Source organism: Laccaria bicolor, genomic scaffold, assembly GCF_000143565.1.
Source record: "Laccaria bicolor S238N-H82 LACBIscaffold_1 genomic scaffold, whole genome shotgun sequence".
Taxonomy (NCBI): Eukaryota; Fungi; Basidiomycota; class Agaricomycetes; order Agaricales; family Hydnangiaceae; genus Laccaria; species Laccaria bicolor.
In genome coordinates this window covers 2602975-2621955 of record NW_001889872.1, presented here as the reverse complement: position 1 = coordinate 2621955, position 18981 = coordinate 2602975, and the positions used below count along the sequence as shown (strand labels likewise).

Sequence of the window (18981 nt, the reverse complement as noted above, 5' to 3'; positions counted from 1 at the left end):
GCCCCGAGCTTGTAGAACGCCTTGGACTGAAAATGCATGATTTGGCAGAACCCGAACTCGTAGACGTCGCATTCAACAACCAGCAGAAGAAAACAAAACTGTACCATTATGTTAAATTGTCCCTCACTTCGTTAGACTCGTCTTGGACCTCGCGCACCGTTAGAGCCGTCGTCACTCCTGGCCTCTGTGCCCCCATTATTCTCGGATTACCCTGGCTCGTACATAATTCAATCGTTACAGACCATGCCGCTCGTACTTGCATAGATAAAAAGACTGCATATGATTTGTTGAACCCCCCCGTTATTAAACCGCCTCCACCACCGAAACCTAAGTTGAAAGAACAGATCAAAATTACAAAGGCGGATAAAAAAGTAGTACTCGCTGAACTGTTAATGGTTTGCAATGATAGAATAAAACACCTTGGACTCAAACCTGAAAAGGTGAAGGATTTTGATGTCGTCGGCGCTGTCCGTGAGCGCATTGAAACGTTAGCTGCTATTGAAACCTTACGTTTGAGGGAACAAAAACTAAAAGCCGAATACCATGCAATATTTGAACCAATCCCCCATGTGGATGAACTGCCGCGCGAAGTGGTAGCTGAAATACATCTGAAAGACGCGGAAAAGACCATCAAATCACGCTCTTACCCTTCACCGCGAAAATATAAGGAGGCATGGCAAATTTTAATTCAACAGCATCTGGATGCCGGACGTATTCGCCCTTCATCTTCACCCTGTGCTTCTCCCGCATTCATAGTACCGAAAGCAAATCCTAATGTCCTACCGCGATGGGTGAACGATTTTCGTCAACTCAACGAAAACACGGTTACAGATTCACATCCTTTACCGCGAATAGACGACATTCTCACCGATTGTGCCAAAGGAAAAATTTGGGCCACAATAGACATGACAAATAGCTTCTTTCAAACGAGGATGCACCCGGACCACGTCCATCTCACCGCCGTGAACACTCCCTTAGGCCTGTATGAATGGCTGGTGATGCCTATGGGATTAAAAAATGCCCCGGCAATCCACCAGCGACGCGTAACCGCTGCCTTGCGTCAACTGCTGGGTAAATTCTGTCATATTTACCTGGATGATATCGTGATCTGGTCTAACACAATAGATGAACACGAGAAAAATGTGCGCGCTGTTCTCCAAGCGCTGCGCGACGCTCGTCTATACGTAAACCCAGACAAAACAAAACTATTCTGTACCGAGATCGATTTCCTGGGGCATCACATCAGCGCCCGTGGCATCGAAGCCGATGACAGGAAAGTAGAACGTATTCTATCATGGCCGAAACCAAAATCGGCCACTGATGTTCGCAGTTTTTTGGGCCTTGTGCGGTACATTGCCACCTTCCTACCAACAATTGCAGAGCACACAGGCATCCTCACGGAACTTACAACAAAGGAATCGGAAAGATTATTTCCACCATGGACACCCAGATTTCAATCTGCGTTTGACGCGATTAAAACAATTGTAACTGGCCGGGAATGCTTAACCACAATCGACTTCAATAAAATGCCGGACTACAAAATTTTTGTAACCACTGATGCGAGCGACAAAAGGTCAGGTGGTGTACTCTCTTTTGGCCCAACATGGGAGACAGCCCGCCCAGTCGCCTTTGACTCCATGACCTTCAAGGGAGCCGAACTGAACTACTCAGTACACGAAAAAGAATTACTCGCCGTCATCAGGTCTTTAAAAAGGTGGCGAGTGGACTTGTTAGGCTGTCCCTTCTTCGTTTATACTGATCATAAGACACTGGAGAACTTCCTTTCGCAAAAGGATCTCTCGCGCCGTCAGGCACGATGGATGGAGTTCCTATCCCAGTTTGATGCCAAGATCATCTACATCAAGGGAGACGACAACACTGTGGCAGACGCACTCTCACGCCTGCCTACCGATGGTTGCAACACGTCGACAGCTGATGCCTCGGCAAGGCACCCTTACGATTTCTGCGAAGACGATGATACACTGTGCAGTGTCACCTCCATATACCTGCCCGAAGCTCAGGGACCTTGGGAGACAGCGAAGTCGTTGTCTTCCTCTTGCAACCCTAAGCATAGTATCAATGCGACACTGAAAATCACCGCTGACGAAAATTTCCTCAGATCTGTTAAATCTGGGTACGCCCAAGACTCTTGGTGCAAAACATTGCCATCAGCTGCTCTCAGCTTCTCCAACCTCGTCCTCCGGGACGGCCTCTGGTACATCGCTGACCGACTGATCATACCGCGCACCAGAAACCTTCGAGAACTCCTATTCGCACTGGCGCACGATGTCCTTGGTCACTTCGGTTTTCATAAAACATACGGCTCGCTGAGAACTGCTTACTACTGGCCGAATATGCGAAGGGATTTGGAACAGGGTTATGTGGCTTCGTGCCCCGAATGCCAATGTAACAAATCTTCCACAGTAAAACCATATGGCCCATTACATCCCCTCCATATTCCCGACCAACGGGGCGATTCAGTAGCAATCGACTTTATCGGCCCATTACCGGAAGACGACAACAAGAACTGCATAGTTACCTTCACAGACCGTCTGGGAAGCGATGTTCAATTAATCGCGATGCGAACGGACATCACTGCAGAAGACCTGGCTATTATATTCTTCGATAAGTGGTATTGTGAAAACGGCTTACCATCTGACATTGTTTCTGATAGAGATAAACTCTTTGTCTCGAAATTTTGGAAAGCACTGCACAAACTGACAGGCGTCAAGTTAAAACTATCAACGGCTTATCACCCTGAAACCGACGGGGCTAGTGAACGTACGAACAAAACCGTCAATCAGGCGTTGCGCTACCATGTCGAACGCAATCAATTGGGCTGGGCACACGCATTACCGCGTGTGCGTTTCGATATCATGAACACGGTGAACAAATCAACAGGATTCTCGCCCTTCCAATTACGTTTTGGGAGAAGTCCTAGAGTTATTCCCCCGCTGGTACCAGCAAAACCTTCAGCCACGGTAGCCGACATCGACGCATGGCATGTCATCCAACGTCTGGAAACGGATGTCCTAGAGGCTCAAGATAACCTACTGAGGGCTAAGATTTCTCAGTCTGTTCAAGCTAACAAGCACAGAACACTTATTTTCCCTTTTACCATAGGTTCACGGGTGAGGTTATCAACACTACATCGCCGTAACGAGTACAAGGCCAAAGGCGAGAAACGCGTCGCGAAGTTCATGCCCAGATACGATGGACCTTACACTGTTATCGACGTCGATGAAGAACACTCCACTGTGACCTTGGATCTTCCAAATTCGCCGAACATTTGCCCCACCTTTCACACTTCCGAAATCCTACCATACATCGAATCCGACACATCTCTTTTCCCATCACGCCGCTTCGAGGAACTCGATCCTATTACAACGGACGACGGGAACGAAGAGTATTATATTGAGCGCATATTAGACACACGTCGACGTGGGCGCGGCTATCAATACCTGGTTCGTTGGCGTGGATATGGCCAAGAACATGACAGGTGGCTACCTGGCTCCGAATTACAAGACTGCGAGGTGTTGGATACCTGGCTGGCCTCACGCAGAGAATCTCCTTTACATTAGGTAGATTTTTTTTCGCTTTTGCCAGCCGGTAGCTTTTTCCCACAGGGTTTTGACGCACCCGGCGTTCGGATTTACTTACACCTTTGTACTAACCTTTTTTCTTCCTTCTTTCTGTTTTTTGCACCGATATTTTTTTTTCAGAGCAGGGGAGGATGTAATCCTGGGATTACCACATCAGGCATTGTTTGGCATTGGCTCCTGGACTATTTGGTTCTCTACATATGCGCTTTCCTCTCTTAACCACGCACCACCACATTCTCTGCATACGCACCTCCGCTCCTGTACCTTTATCATCTAGATATCCTCAGAATCATATAAGCGGTTAAATTCTGACGGTTTCTGTGAGTAGTGTTATCTATCCTGTGATCACAGGAGAGATTTCCACTCCTCCCCCCTTGGCTTCAGCTATGCGAGAAGTTCAGAGTGAACACTTCACAGGCTTGAAAGGGGAACCTTCAAAGGTTGCTATATTTAGTAACTAGGGTTTTCAGCCAAAGAGACTCTGATAGTTAGAATGTCTGACCTGAAGTTTTTATACAATATCTTTGACACAAAATAATATAAAGAAAAAATCACAATAATTTACAACATTTCAGACATTGTTACTGTAAAACTATTTGAAATATTTCTACAATCTCTTTACAATTTTTTTGTTCAGGTTAATGTGGCTTGCATCCAGTATGAAGTAAATTTCCATGTGTTCCTCCCCCTGCATTCACATATGCCCCATTCTCTAGTAAAAGCTGTATAATTACCTCATAACCCCACAATGATGCTGCCTGAAGTGCAGTTCCATAGTGTCCTCCTTGTGCATTCACATCTGCTCCATTCTCTATCAAAAGCTTTGCAACTGCCTCATAACCCCAAGCTGATGCTGCCTGCAGTGCATTTCCATAGTACCCTCCTTGTGCATTCACATCTGCCCCATTTTCTATCAAAAGTTCTGCAATGGCATTGTGACCACAAAATAATGCTGCCTGAAGTGCATTTCCATACTCCCCTCCTTGTGCATTCACATCTGCTCCTTTTTCAATCAGAAGCTTTACAATTGCCTCATGACCCCAATATGATGATGCCTGGAGTGCATTCCCATGCTCTTCTCCTTGAGCATTCACATCTGCCCCATTCTCTATCAAAAGCTTTGCAGTGGCCTCTTGACCTTTGTATGATGCTGCCTGAAGTGCATTCCCATGCTTTCCTCCTCCTGCATTCACATATGCCCCATTCTCTATCAAAAGCTGTACAATTACCTCATAACCCCATGATGATGCTGCCTGAAGTGCAGTTCCATAGTGTCCTCCTTGTGCATTCACATCTGCTCCATTCTCTATCAAAAGCTTTGCAACTGCCTCATAACCCCAAGCTGATGCTGCCTGCAGTGCATTTCCATACTCTCCTCCTTGTGCATTCACATCTGCCCCATTCTCTATCAAAAGCTCTACAATTGCATCATAACCCCAAGATATTGCTGCCTGAAGTGCATTTCCATGCTTCCCCTCCTGTGCATTCGCATCTGCTCCATTCTCTATTAGAAGCTTTGCAATTGCCTCATGACCCCAAAATAATGCTGCCTGAAGTACATTTCTATGCTCTTCCCCTTGAGCATTCACATCTGCCCCATTCTCTATCAAAAGCTTTGCAGTGGCCTCTTGACCTTTGTATGATGCTGCCTGAAGTGCATTCCCATGCTTTCCTCCTCCTGCATTCACATATGCCCCATTCTCTATCAAAAGCTGTACAATTACCTCATAACCCCATGATGATGCTGCCTGAAGTGCAGTTCCATGGTGTCCTCCTTGTGCATTCACATCTGCTCCATTCTCTATCAAAAGCTTTGCAACTGCCTCATAACCCCAAGCTGATGCTGCCTGCAGTGCATTTCCATACTCTCCTCCTTGTGCATTCACATCTGCCCCATTCTCTATCAAAAGCTCTACAATTGCATCATAACCCCAAGATATTGCTGCCTGAAGTGCATTTCCATGCTTCCCCTCCTGTGCATTCGCATCTGCCCCATTCTCTATTAGAAGCTTTGCAATTGCCTCATGACCCCAAAATAATGCTGCCTGAAGTACATTTCTTTGCTCTTCCCCTTGAGCATTCACATCTGCCCCATTCTCTATCAAAAGCTTTGCAGTTGCCTCATAACCGCAAGATGATGCTGCCTGAAGTGCATTCCCATAGCTTTCCTCCTTGTGCATTTACATATGCCCCATTCTCTATCAAAAGCTTTGCAATTACCATTTGACCTTTGTATGAGGCTGCCTGAAGTAGATTTCCATACTCTCCTCCCTGTACATTCACATCTGCCCCATTCTCTATCAAAAGCTTCACAATTGCCATATGACCTTTGTATGATGCTGCCTGAAGTGCATTTCCATAGTTTCCTCCTTGTGCATTCACATCTGCCCCATTCTCTATCAAAATTTTAGCAATGGTCTCATGACCTTCATATGATGCTGCTTGAAGTGCATTTCCATAGTGTCCTCCTTGTGCATTCACATCTGCTCCATTCTCTATCAAAAGCTTTGCAATTGCCTTATGACCTTTGTCTGATGCCACCTGCAGCACATGCACATAATTTCCCTCCATCAATGTATTGACATCTCCTCCACTTTTTAGCAGACTAAGTGTAAGTTTGGTCCGACCAGTTTTGCATGTGTAATAAAGAGGTGGCAAGTATTTAGAAGCATTCCATGGATCATAAATCCTAACCCAATTAACATAAGAAGGACTGTCAGCAGTCAGAAGCTTTGTCATTAATCCTGATAGAGATGATTCTTGAGATTTATCATCATTACTTGATTGTACATGGAATATCCAGTTTTTTGCTGCATACTCCATAAGAGGAAAATCTGCATAATATACTGATCCTGTTCTTTCAGTTTGCAGAAGGTAGACAAGACAGGTCTGCAATATTGTAAAGTGAGAGAGCTCTTGGCTGAGGCTAAAAGCTTTCACTTGCTCATTATGATGTTCTTTAACATGCTTAGACAAGAGATACTCCTTGATTGAGAAGTGTGCAAGCTTGATTTCAGCTGTTTTATGTTCAGTGTTGACTTCAATCTGGTGAAAATTTTAAACCTACATTCTGATTCAATAACAAAACTAGAGCACATCTGCAAAACATCTGAGATATCTTCAATTTTATTTTCAGATTCAAATTGTGGTCCATTCTCAGCCATATGATCAACAGTTACAGTTGCAGCAAGTTCCTCCAATGTCATTGGACGAATAGCAAAACACAACCATAGCAGAAATGTTTTTGTGTAGCCATAATCATTTTCATCAATCCCCAACAAGATCCAATCACATGTTTCATCCAAACCTTTAGGTAAGGTTTTCAGCTGTTTTCTGATTGCTGTCTTAGTGCAGCATTTTTTAAGCTCCATTAGCTGTAATGCAACCCATCAAAACCTGCATTTGAATTTAGCAAATATCCATATAGATACTGGGTAAAGAAACATACATTCCATCTGCTTGCTGTCTCAATGTCAACTGTATTTCATCCAGAATCTCTGGAGCCCATTTCTGCCAGTCAGACATAGTTTGAAGCTGATGGTGAAGATAGAGCTCAATGTCATGGTTTTCAGATGCTTTAGCCAGATCAACACAGTGGTAAGACTTGAATTTATCATTTATCTCTTTTTCTGGCCTGCTAGTAGTAATCAAGTGCAGCCTGACATTTTCATTCTTATGCAATATGATAGTCTGAACCCAGTCAAGCACCTTATCCCTTTCAGAGCGTTCATCAAGAGCATCCAGGATAATATAGGCAGAGTCAAAGCTACTAAGAATCTTTTGGAGGACATCATGAAGATCATCAAGAGATGGCTGCTGATAGCCTTTGCCACAGTGAAAATGCAAGTCTGTCAAGACTTTTGGTACACCATCTCCAGACTTAAGTGAGAATTGCCAAATGAGTGAATGAATCAGTTTGTCATGCAGCTGTAGTTCCTTTTGGGAGTCTCTTCCATCAAAAAAGAAATAAGCAGTTGCAAGAGATGATTGTGATTTGAGAAGATGATTAATGATGGCAGAGCTGGTGAAAAGTTGAATTAGCTTTATCTGAAGGTATTAAAATAGTTATAGGTATATACCTTAGAATAGTTTTACCACATCCAGCTTAACAATTGGTTAATTTGTAGTGCAAATGATATATCTGATGAATAGCTTACATTTGCCTTTGATCCAGAGAAAACCAGGCTCTTCCAGCCACTTAGAGAAGCTCATTCCATTGAGAAACCATACACAGGAGGCTGGTTGATTCTGCAGAATTGCAGATGCTGCATGGTAATTCCTGGAGCTGTCAGGAGGGGAAAGCCAAGTACGAATATCTTTATCTAAAACAATGAGATAGATCAAGCAAAATGATCAAACTGGCATGTAAGAGTGATTTGCATACCCAAGTCTACAGCTCCCAAACAATATGTTATTGAGGTCAATACAGTGCTGGATTTATTACACACCTTGATTATTGACATTTTGTATCCAAAGACCTATTACAATACAGCTGATAATCTTCAACATGAGACTGCTCAAATTAAACATACCATAGTTGTCACCAGTATTTACATTTTGAACTTCTTTATAGTTATTTATCACACCAACCTCAGTTTTTGTTGGATAGTCTGCATTGTGAGCTGGCATATGTTATAAACCATAAAAATTATTACCTGATGACTTTGGCCATGAAGGATCCACAATGGGAAGGTTGGATGATCCATCTATGCCAAGGCCATCAGTAACATTAGGAAGCAGGATTTCAAGAGAGCACAGACCAGACAAGATAGGAAAATGTTGACCAGCCTTATGTGATGGGCCTTTCGATGATAATTGATATTGGCTGCATAAGGAGAATGGTTAAAGAAATCACACCAGCAACGGCCATTTCTGCATCATCCACTGTGCTAAATGCTAGAGGTATCGCATTGAATGGAACAGTGGTTGGGGTGTCAGTATTGGTAGTACCAATGTTTGCAGATTGGTACTTCGGCATGCGAGCATAATGATCAGCCGATGCCAACCCCCTGTTGATAGGAAGGTTGGATGGATAGGTGGTCGAGGTGGGTGGATAAACACTTGGCGCAACTATGTAACACTTGTTAGCCACTGTAAACAAAATTTGGGGTGAACGCAGACTAGTATTTCGTGATCGATCTCCAGTCTCTTCGGTGCGATGTTCGACTTGATCATAGCCAATGGTGGCAGCAGGGTCGTCAGTTATCTCACTAGCGACAACCGGTCCTGCATTTACCGCGCGGTTGGCTGAAGATGGAGTCCTCAAGATGGGCGGGGCAGAGCGGTTAGCAGTGGCGCTACTGAGATTCGCTGATTGAGGTTTCAGTGACCACAATCTTGCTACAACCTTCTTAAAGCTTGCGCACCTCAACCCCTCCCCGGACACGTCACGTGACATTATCATATCTTATATTCCAAGATCAACATTCAACTTCACACATTTTCTATGTTTCTTTACATATTTGATATATATATTGAGGGGAGAAAATAAACAGAACACAGCCTATTTATTGGACATATGAAAAAAATGGCTTCATGGTTATCCTGATTTGGCTCGAACTTTCATAAATAATGGCAGCAAACTTACCAGAAACTAACCCACTTGGCATTGAAAAAATGACTGTCGGAACGCACCATAATCCAGGTTACAGACTTTTTGAGCCATAAAACCAAATGCAAAAAATAATCTTAATACGGGAGTCAAACCACACACTTTGAGCAATTGCTGTTCCCACGATACAGAGCTCGTCCACCTAGGCCATAAGGACATGCATACATATTTGAGCTAATAGCAATATAATGCCTAAGATCATGAATGTAGCTGTAGTATATTCTCTCTCTAGATGACTATGTGTACACAAAAAAAAAGAAAATTCTGCGAAAATTACATTTTTATTTATTGGAATACTGTAATATTATGCCAACCATGATCATATCGTGGTCTGAGCGAGACGGAGTACTAAAAAGATGGCGTTCAAGGTTCGAAGTGGTAAGTCACGTGACATGTCTGGGGAGGGGTTGAGGTGCGCAAGCTCCTTCTTAAGACCGCAAAGAGGCTCGAGTAAACAATCACTGGTTTGGTCAGACATCGTAGACGACTAGATGGAAGTTGAGAAGAAAGATGTGGACATGGCAAAAGCGTGTCGTTGGTGGGCGCTATGTAATATCGTGACCACTCACATGTACTCACATTTGACCACCTTGTTCCTGGAAAGCTTTGACTTCCATTCTAAAACAGATAGCAAGAATCTCATATTCATTCTCTAGGTGGAATTCGGTAATATCTCCCTTCTTTCTCCATAGCAGCAATTCAGGAATAGGATATGCCTCCGTTAAAATTAAATCACCATGAGTTTTTCTGATCTGATATAAGGCTGAAAGGATTTGACGATAATAATCCCTTTTGACGTTGTAGGCGTAACCAGTTGTTGTAGCAGCACAACTACAATTGATAAGGAGGTTGTCTAGAATGGAGGATTCTTTCAGAAAGACGTCCTTAAGAAGTCACCTAGAAAAGTGGTCAGAAGCGAGTTCTGTTAGCCGTTGTTTAAAAGCCTTACTATCTAACCCTAAGGCGTTAGCTCTGCAGGTCATAAGGTCTTGATTGTCACAAAAGGTATGAGAAGAATAAAAAATGGTGTTGTCCACCATAGCGTTTTCTGGCTCAGTGAGAACATCATTCTCATCGACTGGTCCTATAAACGTTTCTAACATTTTAAAGTCAAAAGTAGAGTCGTTTCGGTCAGACAAATTTGAATGCTGGTCTTCAGGAGTGTTAACTATATTAGCTTGGTTAGTAGGGGGTAGGCCGAGGGCACCTTAATTTGTAATGCGAATATATATCCAAAATCCATGTTCCGCCACACCCTTGGCAGGAGGTGTGCTCTCCGAGCACCTGCCTACTGGGTGTTAATCCCAATGGGGTGTTAATGTTTCCCAGGTTTCCAAAATGGGTGTTAAATACATTACAGTGATTTCAGGCATTTTGCCTACCAAATTTTACTGACCACATATGTGGAGGTAAACATAAATACTTCTATTTTTTTTCTGGGCCTTTAGATCATCGGCAGAGCAGAAGGGTGCTGGTAGAATGGGATTTCGTTCCAATATCTGCATTCCTCAACACTACCACCACAGCTCCGCATGGAATTCTCTGTCATAGTCTGTATTTATCTGCAAATTTCCACTGAAAGCTTGTATTTCTGAAAGATTTATCCATTCAATATTCCTGCTGCATTCCATGAAAGTCTGTGAATATCGGAATTTAAGAAACTCTATTATCTGTGTCTATCTGTGTTTATCTGCATCTGTCTGTTACCCAAACCCACCTCTTTCTATTCCCCTCCCATACTCGTGACATCACTGGATGAGTGTCAAAACCTGTGAAGTGCTGTGAGCCTGAATTCCTGTGATAAGATTGGACTCACCAAGGTTGCTAGGAAACAGTTGACAAAATCTTCACAGCTGCTTTTAGCTCCTTGCTTCTGGCTTCATACATCTAAATTTCCTGATGTATTGGTCCTATGTAATCTACATATGTACCTGACATTTTTTTGAATCAATTTTGCAAAGGCGATGTGGAATTCGTCAAGAGTTGTGTCAGGGTACTCTTTCACATAATCTTGCATATACAGGTTACTGCAGATGTATGTTGGCAACAGGTAAGATCATTATTGACTCAGATCACGTACTGTGCTGTTGTAAGGGTATCTGATGGAACAAGGGGCCTCCCTTTCTTAGCGATTGGTGCCACATGGCTGGTTTGAGGTAGGGAGGGTAGGGTGGTGGTCTCGGGAACTTCAATAACAGCCTTCGGCACCACCAGATTGGTGCTTGAAATGATATTGAAGTTAGCACAATCAGTCAAAGAAAAAAAGGTCTTCACACAGTGGGTTCATCTAATGGATAATGATAAGGGATATCTTCAATCATGGGTAACATTGTACATACCTTTTTCTGGCACATTGGACACGCCGCTGGTTGCATGGTGCCTGGATGTTATAGTATTAGTACAGTACTTATATAGTTACCTCGCCGTATTGTATCTACATGTATACAAAGGAGAAAAGTGCGAAGTGTGTCTGCAGGCTACTGCAGACATGAAGCTTAGCTAAAAACCTGTTTATTTAAGAACTGTTTGTCTGTTTGGCTAGAGCATGTTGTTTGTTTAACTGAGATGCTCATCCAAACAAACAAAACCTTGGAAGTATGTTACTCGGGGAACCAGTAACTTCAATCATGATGCATCACCCTCATCGCAGCTTACGAGTATCTGAAGGCATAGCCATGACTCGTTGATGGTCAATGACCGAGGCCAAAGGAAAGGAAGTCCGGTCCAAGTGACCGAAGTATGCAACGTGAGTCATAAGGAACTTATGGAATAAGGTAGAATAAAGAAGAAGTCTCTAGTAGTTACTGTAGAAAGAGTATATAATAAGGATAACAGAATGTAGTAGATACTCTTCTCAAATCCATTGATTTAACCAACACAATTGACATGTGTGCTCAAATTCCCAATATATTTGTGCAGGTTGTACAAATGATCATTACTTACTAATCAAATAGGATATTCTAATAGTAACATATATTCAAAACACATTCAGGTGTTCTGAACAGTAAATTGAATAAGGAAGATTCTACGTGCATGAATGCAAAGTTACCAATCAATTACAAATGCAACACTTGTTAGTAACTATTACTAATCTACTCTCCAAATTATGTTAACGGACTTCAACATTGGTGGACACACTGGGAAATCGATTTAGGTAGCTATCAGATTTACTAAAAACATGTCTGAACCATCTGACAATGTTGCACTTGCACCCCCCCCCAAAAAAGGAAACTTCTGACTTCCTATGTCAAAAACATAACTCAATTCAGTATGTAGTATGTTACATTTTTGGAATTTCTAGGTACAACAACACTTCACCCCCATATCCATACAAGTTGGACACATCTAAAACTTCAATGAACGGCTAACCTTTGCATGAAACTAAAAGTGATCAGCAAAACAAACTGATATTGGTACCCATAGAGTCTCACAACCCTCTCCTTTACATTCAACCTCCCTCTCTCTCAACCAAACTGACTTTCTCCCCACAGCCATGACATCCTCATTCCAATTGTGGTCGTTTTTGACCACGTGTATGTGTGCACCGGGCAGGACCGCATGGGATATTCTTTCAACACCAACCCTGAGCCTTGTGAGTGACAGCAAGGGGACAAGGCTCCCTCTGGGTTGCACTTTGGGGCATGGTTGTGCTCTTGAATCCATTTGTCGAGTTGGATGGCACCTGCACAGCAATGAAGGAGCGGGGCGTGCTTGTTGTTGGCAGATTTTGAGGGATTAAAAAGGTTTGTTGATTTTTTTGGGCTCTCAGTCACAATTTCGGGCAGTAAATACGTAAATTAGGTGTACCACACATCTGAACTTTCCAACTTTTTTGTGAGCACTATTTGGCTTATTGGAAGGACTTTATTAAAGTAGGTCACATAAAAAATTCTGACCCCCAGGCTGAGCCCCCCCCTCCCCAACCCTATATCTGGGATCCACATTCCACCACCCCCTTGCCTCCTGCAGGCTTTTCTCCCTGTGCTATGTGCCGCAGGCCAGAAAAATATTTGAATAGCTCACTTTATGTGTAGTTAACTTTAGGATACACTAATTTGAACCCAGAATGCATTTTTGAACCATTGGAAAGGAAAATTGTGCTTTTTTGAGCATATAAACTGAGTTCTACTCAATGCAATTGATCCTCAAAGCATGTGTTATTGCTAATAAAATAAGGGTTTTGTAGTCTAAAAAAGCAGACACTACAAACTTCTCTAGTAAAAGGTGGATCCTACAAATTTTTGTGCTCTCAAAAAGAACATACTACAAGCTTCTCGGTCCATATAAAAATTAGCACTGGCAGTGAGCATGTCCATTACAATTCTAAACTCATTTTTGGCTGCTTTTTCAGATTCACATCTGCCCCATTTTCTATCAAAAGATTCACAATTGCCTCTTGACCTTGATATGATGCTGCTTGAAGTACAGCTCCATAGTATCCTCCTTGTGCATTCAAGTCTGCCCCATTCTCTATCAAAAGCTTTGCAATTGCCTCTTGACCTTTATATAATGATGCCTCAAGTGCATTTTTATATGGTCCTCCTTGTGCATTCACATCTGCCCCATTCTCTATCAAAAGCTTTGCCATTGCCTCTTGACCTCTGTATGATGCTGCCTGAAGTGCATTTCCAAAGTATCCTCCTTGTGTATTCACATCTGCCCCATTATTTATCAAAAGCTTTGCAATTGCCTCCTGACCATTCCATAATGATGCCTCAAGTGCATTTCCATAGCATCCTCCTTGTGCATTCACATCTGCTCCACCCTCTATCAAAAGCTTTGCAATTGCCTCTTGACCTTTGTATGATGCTGCCTGAAGTGCATTCCCAAAGTATCCTCCTTGTGTATTCACATCTGCCCCATTATTTATCAAAAGCTTTGCAATTGCCTCCTGACCATTCCATAATGATGCCTCAAGTGCATTTCCACAGCATCCTCCTTGTGCATTCACATCTGCTCCACCCTCTATCAAAAGCTTTGCAATTGCCTCTTGACCTTTGTATGATGCTGTCTGAAGTGCATTTCCATAGAGTCCTCTTTGTGTATTCACATCTGCCCCATTATTTATCAAAAGCTTTGCAATTGCCTCCTGACCAATACATAATGCTGCCTCAAGTGCATTTCCACAGCATCCTCCTTGTGCATTCACATCTGCCCCACCCTCTATCAAAAGCTTTGCAATTGCCTCATGACCTTTGTATGATGCTGTCTGAAGTGCATTTTCAAAGAGTCCTCCTTGTGCATTCACATCTGCCCCCATCCCTATCAAAAGCTTTGCAATTGCCACATGACCTTTATATAATGCTGTTTGAAGTGCATTTCCATACTCTCCTCCGTGTGCATTCACATCTGCCCCATTCTCTAACAAAAGCTTTGCCAGTGTCTCATAACCAAAAAATGTTGCTGCCAGAAGTGCATTTCCATAGTATCCCCCTTGTGTATTCACATCTGCCCCCCCCTCTATCAAAAGCTTTGCAATTGCCACATGACCTTTGTATGATGCTGCCTGAAGTGCATTTCCATAGAGTCCTCCTTGTGCATTCACATCTGCCCCCCTCCCTATCAAAAGCTTTGCAATTGCCACATGACCTTTATATAATGCTGTTTGAAGTGCATTTCCATACTCTCCTCCGTGTGCATTCACATCTGCCCCATTCTCTAACAAAAGCTTTGCCAGTGTCTCATAACCAAAAAATGTTGCTGCCAGAAGTGCATTTCCATAGTATCCCCCTTGTGCATTCACATCTGCCCCCCCCTCTAACAAAAGCTTTGCCATTGCCTCATAACCAAAAAATGATGCTGTCTGAAGTGCATTTCCATAGAGTCCCCCTTGTGCATTCACATCTGCCCCCTTCTCTATCAAAAGCTTTGCCATTGCCTCATAACCAATGTATGATGCTGCCTGAAGTGCATTTCCATAGTATCCCCCTTGTGCATTCACATCTGCCCCATTCTCTAACAAAAGCTTTGCCATTGTCTCATAACCAAAAAATGATGCTGCCAGAAGTGCATTTCCATAGTATCCCCCTTGTGCATTCACATCTGCCCCCCCCTCTATCAAAAGCTTTGCCAGTGTCTCATAACCAAAAAATGTTGCTGCCAGAAGTGCATTTCCATAGTATCCCCCTTGTGTATTCACATCTGCCCCCCCCTCTATCAAAAGCTTTGCAATTGCCACATGACCTTTGTATGATGCTGTCTGAAGTGCATTTCCATAGAGTCCTCCTTGTGCATTCACATCTGCCCCATTCTCTAACAAAAGCTTTGCCAGTGTCTCATAACCAAAAAATGTTGCTGCCAGAAGTGCATTTCCATAGTATCCCCCTTGTGCATTCACATCTGCCCCATTCTCTAACAAAAGCTTTGCCAGTGTCTCATAACCAAAAAATGTTGCTGCCAGAAGTGCATTTCCATAGTATCCCCCTTGTGTATTCACATCTGCCCCATTCTCTAACAAAAGCTTTGCCAGTGCCACATGACCTAAAAATGATGCTGCCAGAAGTGCATTTCCATAGAGTCCCCCTTGTGTATTCACATCTGCCCCCCCCTCTATCAAAAGCTTTGCAATTGCCACATGACCTTTGTATGATGCTGTCTGAAGTGCATTTCCATAGAGTCCTCCTTGTGCATTCACATCTGCCCCATTCTCTAACAAAAGCTTTGCCAGTGTCTCATAACCAAAAAATGTTGCTGCCAGAAGTGCATTTCCATAGTATCCCGACAGAAGCTTTATCATTAATTCTAACAGAGATGATTCTTGAGATTCATCATCATTACTAGATTGCACATGGAATATCCAGTTTTTTGCTGCATAATTCATCAGAGGAAAATCTGCATAATTTTTTCCCTTTGTTGTTTTAAATTGCAGAAGGTAGGCAAGACAAGTCTGAGATATCATAGAGTGAGAGAGCTCTTGGCTCAAGCTGAAAGCTTTTATTTTCTTGTTGTGATGTTCTTCAACATACTTAGACAAGAGATATTCCTTGATAGAGAAGTGTGCAAGCTTAATTGTATCTGTTTTATGTTTAGTCTTTACTTCAATCCAGTGAAATATCAAAACATACATCCTGATTCAACAAAACTGGAGCACATCTTCAAAACATCTGAGATATCTTGAAGTTCATTTTCACATTCAAATTGTGGTCCATTTTCAGCTGCAAGATCAACAGTTACAGTTGCAGCAAGTTCTTTCAATGTCATTGGACGAACAGCAAAACATAACCATAGCAGAAATGTTTTAGTGTAGCCACAGTCTCTTTTATCAATCCCCAGCAAGATTCGGTCATATGTCTCATCCAAGCCTTCAGGTAGATTGTTTAGCTGTTCTCTGATTGCTTTCCGAGTTCGACATTTCTTAAGGTCCATTAGCTGCAATGCAACCCATCGAAACCTAAATTTGAAGTTAGCAATTATCCTGTCATTTAACTAGTAATTCAAAAACATACATTCCATCTGCTTGGTTTATTAATGTTGACTTTACTTCATACTGAATCTCTTGACCCCACTTATGCCAGTCAGAGTCATTCTGAAGCTGATAGTCAAGATAGGCCACAATATTATGGTCCCCAGATGCCTCAACCAGATCAATACAGGGATAAAACTCAAATTTGTCATTAATCTCTTTCTCTGGCCTGCTAGTAGTGATCAAGTGCAGCCTAAGATTTTCATTCTTATCCAAGATAACAGTCTGAACCCAGTCAAGCACCTTATATCTTTCAGAGCATTCATCAAGAGCATCCAGAATAATATATGCAGAGTTGAAGCCACCAAGAATTCTTTGGAGGACATTATGAAGATCATCAAGAGATGGTTGCTGATAGCCATTGCCACAGTGAGAAAACAAGTCTGCCAAAACCTTTGGTACACCATTCCCACATTTCAGTGAGAATTGCCAAATAAGTGATCGAATCAGTTTATCATGCAGCTGTAATTCCTTTTGAGAATCTCTGCCATCAAAAAAGAAATAAGCAGTTGCAAGAGATGATTGTGTTTTGGAAAGATGATCAATGATGGAAGAGCTGATTGAACTGTTTAGCTTGCTCCTGACACAATAAAGTAGTAAATAATTTACCTTAGAATGGTTTTACCACATCCAGCTTGACAATTGGTAAATTCAGAGCCCAAACCTGTATTCATAAACAGATAGCTTACATTTTCCTTTAATCCAGAGAAAGCCGGCCTCTGCCAGCCACACAGAAAAGCTCTTCCCTTCAAGAAACCATGAGCAAGAGTCTGGCTGACTCTTTAAAATGGTATGTGCTGCATGGTAATTGCTAGAACTGTCAGGTGGGGAAAGCCATGCACAAATCTTGCTGACTGAAGTAATCAGAGAGGTTAGTTCAAGTGATACAACTATAATTGGCATATATATATACCAAGTTGTTCATCCTCAATTGTTTTTAGAGTAATTTGAATACCCAAATCCACAACTATCAAACAAAATATTTATTGACATCAACAGCATATCGTGATTATTACACACCTTCATTGTTGACTTGTTGAATGATAACACCTGTTGAAATGCAGGTGAACATCTTAAACATGAGCTTGTCTAAATTATCATACCTTGGTTGTGGCCAGTATTTACATTCTGAACCCTCTCAAAATTATTCATAACACCAACTTCAGGGTTAGTTGAATGACCTGCATGGTGAGCTTGCATCTGATATAGACCATAATAATTTATTGTAGAAATTACCTGCTGGATCTGCAATGGGAAGGTTGGATAGAGGTGCGGTCAAGATACATGGGCCGGATTTTAGATGACCTATGTCAGAGCTGTCAGTAACTTGGAAAAGCAGAATTCAATTAGAACAGACCAGTCAAGACAGGGAAAGGCTGTTGCAATGCCTGAGTCACATGTGAATGTCCAGCCCGGTCACCTACAATGGATGAAAGTCAACATTGACTCGATGCGCAAAGGAGTTGTCAGCTATCTCACCAGTGACAGCCATTCCTCCATCAGCCGCACGGAATGGAGTCGTCATGAAGGGCGGCGCAGAACTGGAGCCGGCTGCACCAGTAGCGTCGTTCACGGATTGAGGTATCGGCGAGCGCAATCTTGGTTTCTTGTGACTAGATAGCCAGTCCAATGAAGATTCTTTCCGTTTGTTCGACATCGTAAACGAGATGGAAGTTGAGAAGGAAGATGAGGCGCTCGTGGTTGCGGTGTTACTTCAACCAATGTGTCTCCATCCACAACAAGGGCAAACTCCATGGCGTAATCCCAACGAACATCCAAACGCGATTCGCCCAATGCCTGCACTTTCTCCCCCCGCACTCTATCAACTAAAATTCTAAGCCAAAAGTCCACCATGAAGCCACACTCTATCAACTAAAATTCTAAGCCAGAAGTCCACCATGAAGCCATCGTTCATGTCCCGCAGACCTACTAGGGCCCTCGCCTCGACCAAACCTTGGAACCCGCGCAATAGATAGTCGTGAAATCAGCGACGATGCGGAGCGCGCTCTTTAGGCAGGTAGGAAGGGTGCTGATTGCGGTGGAGCGCGAGAATGTACGTTGTTCTTTCGCGTTTTTGTTTTCGGCACTCTGATTGTGAAATGGTGTTCTCAAAGCCCCTCGATATCATCGGCATCCACGGCGAAGTTACTTGTTCGGACGTTTACTTGACCTCGACTCTGTTTGCTTCTCGACTTGAAGCCACGACCATTGCCCGATAGAATCCTTCGGACCTTGGGTGCGTTTTCCCATGCAATTGTTCAAATCGTTCCCTAACACTTCTTTGTTCACATTTCAGGATGCAAGTA

General features: G+C 42.8%; 2 protein-coding genes across 2 annotated transcripts; one reads left to right on the top strand and one right to left on the bottom strand.

The window, feature by feature from the left end:
* Positions 1 to 11092: 11092 nt before the first annotated feature.
* LACBIDRAFT_301687 (uncharacterized protein) lies at positions 11093 to 11567 on the bottom strand (the record flags this gene model as incomplete). The annotated part of the gene is made up of 4 exons (XM_001873571.1): positions 11093 to 11240; positions 11294 to 11434; positions 11490 to 11500; positions 11553 to 11567. The coding sequence occupies 4 exons, from the start codon at positions 11565 to 11567 to the stop codon at positions 11093 to 11095; spliced, it is 315 nt and encodes a 104-aa protein (XP_001873606.1).
* A 7101-nt stretch (positions 11568 to 18668) lies between these two features.
* LACBIDRAFT_301685 (uncharacterized protein) lies at positions 18669 to 18894 on the top strand (the record flags this gene model as incomplete). The annotated part of the gene is made up of 2 exons (XM_001874207.1): positions 18669 to 18728; positions 18790 to 18894. The coding sequence occupies 2 exons, from the start codon at positions 18669 to 18671 to the stop codon at positions 18892 to 18894; spliced, it is 165 nt and encodes a 54-aa protein (XP_001874242.1).
* Between the last annotated feature and the right edge of the window lie 87 nt (positions 18895 to 18981).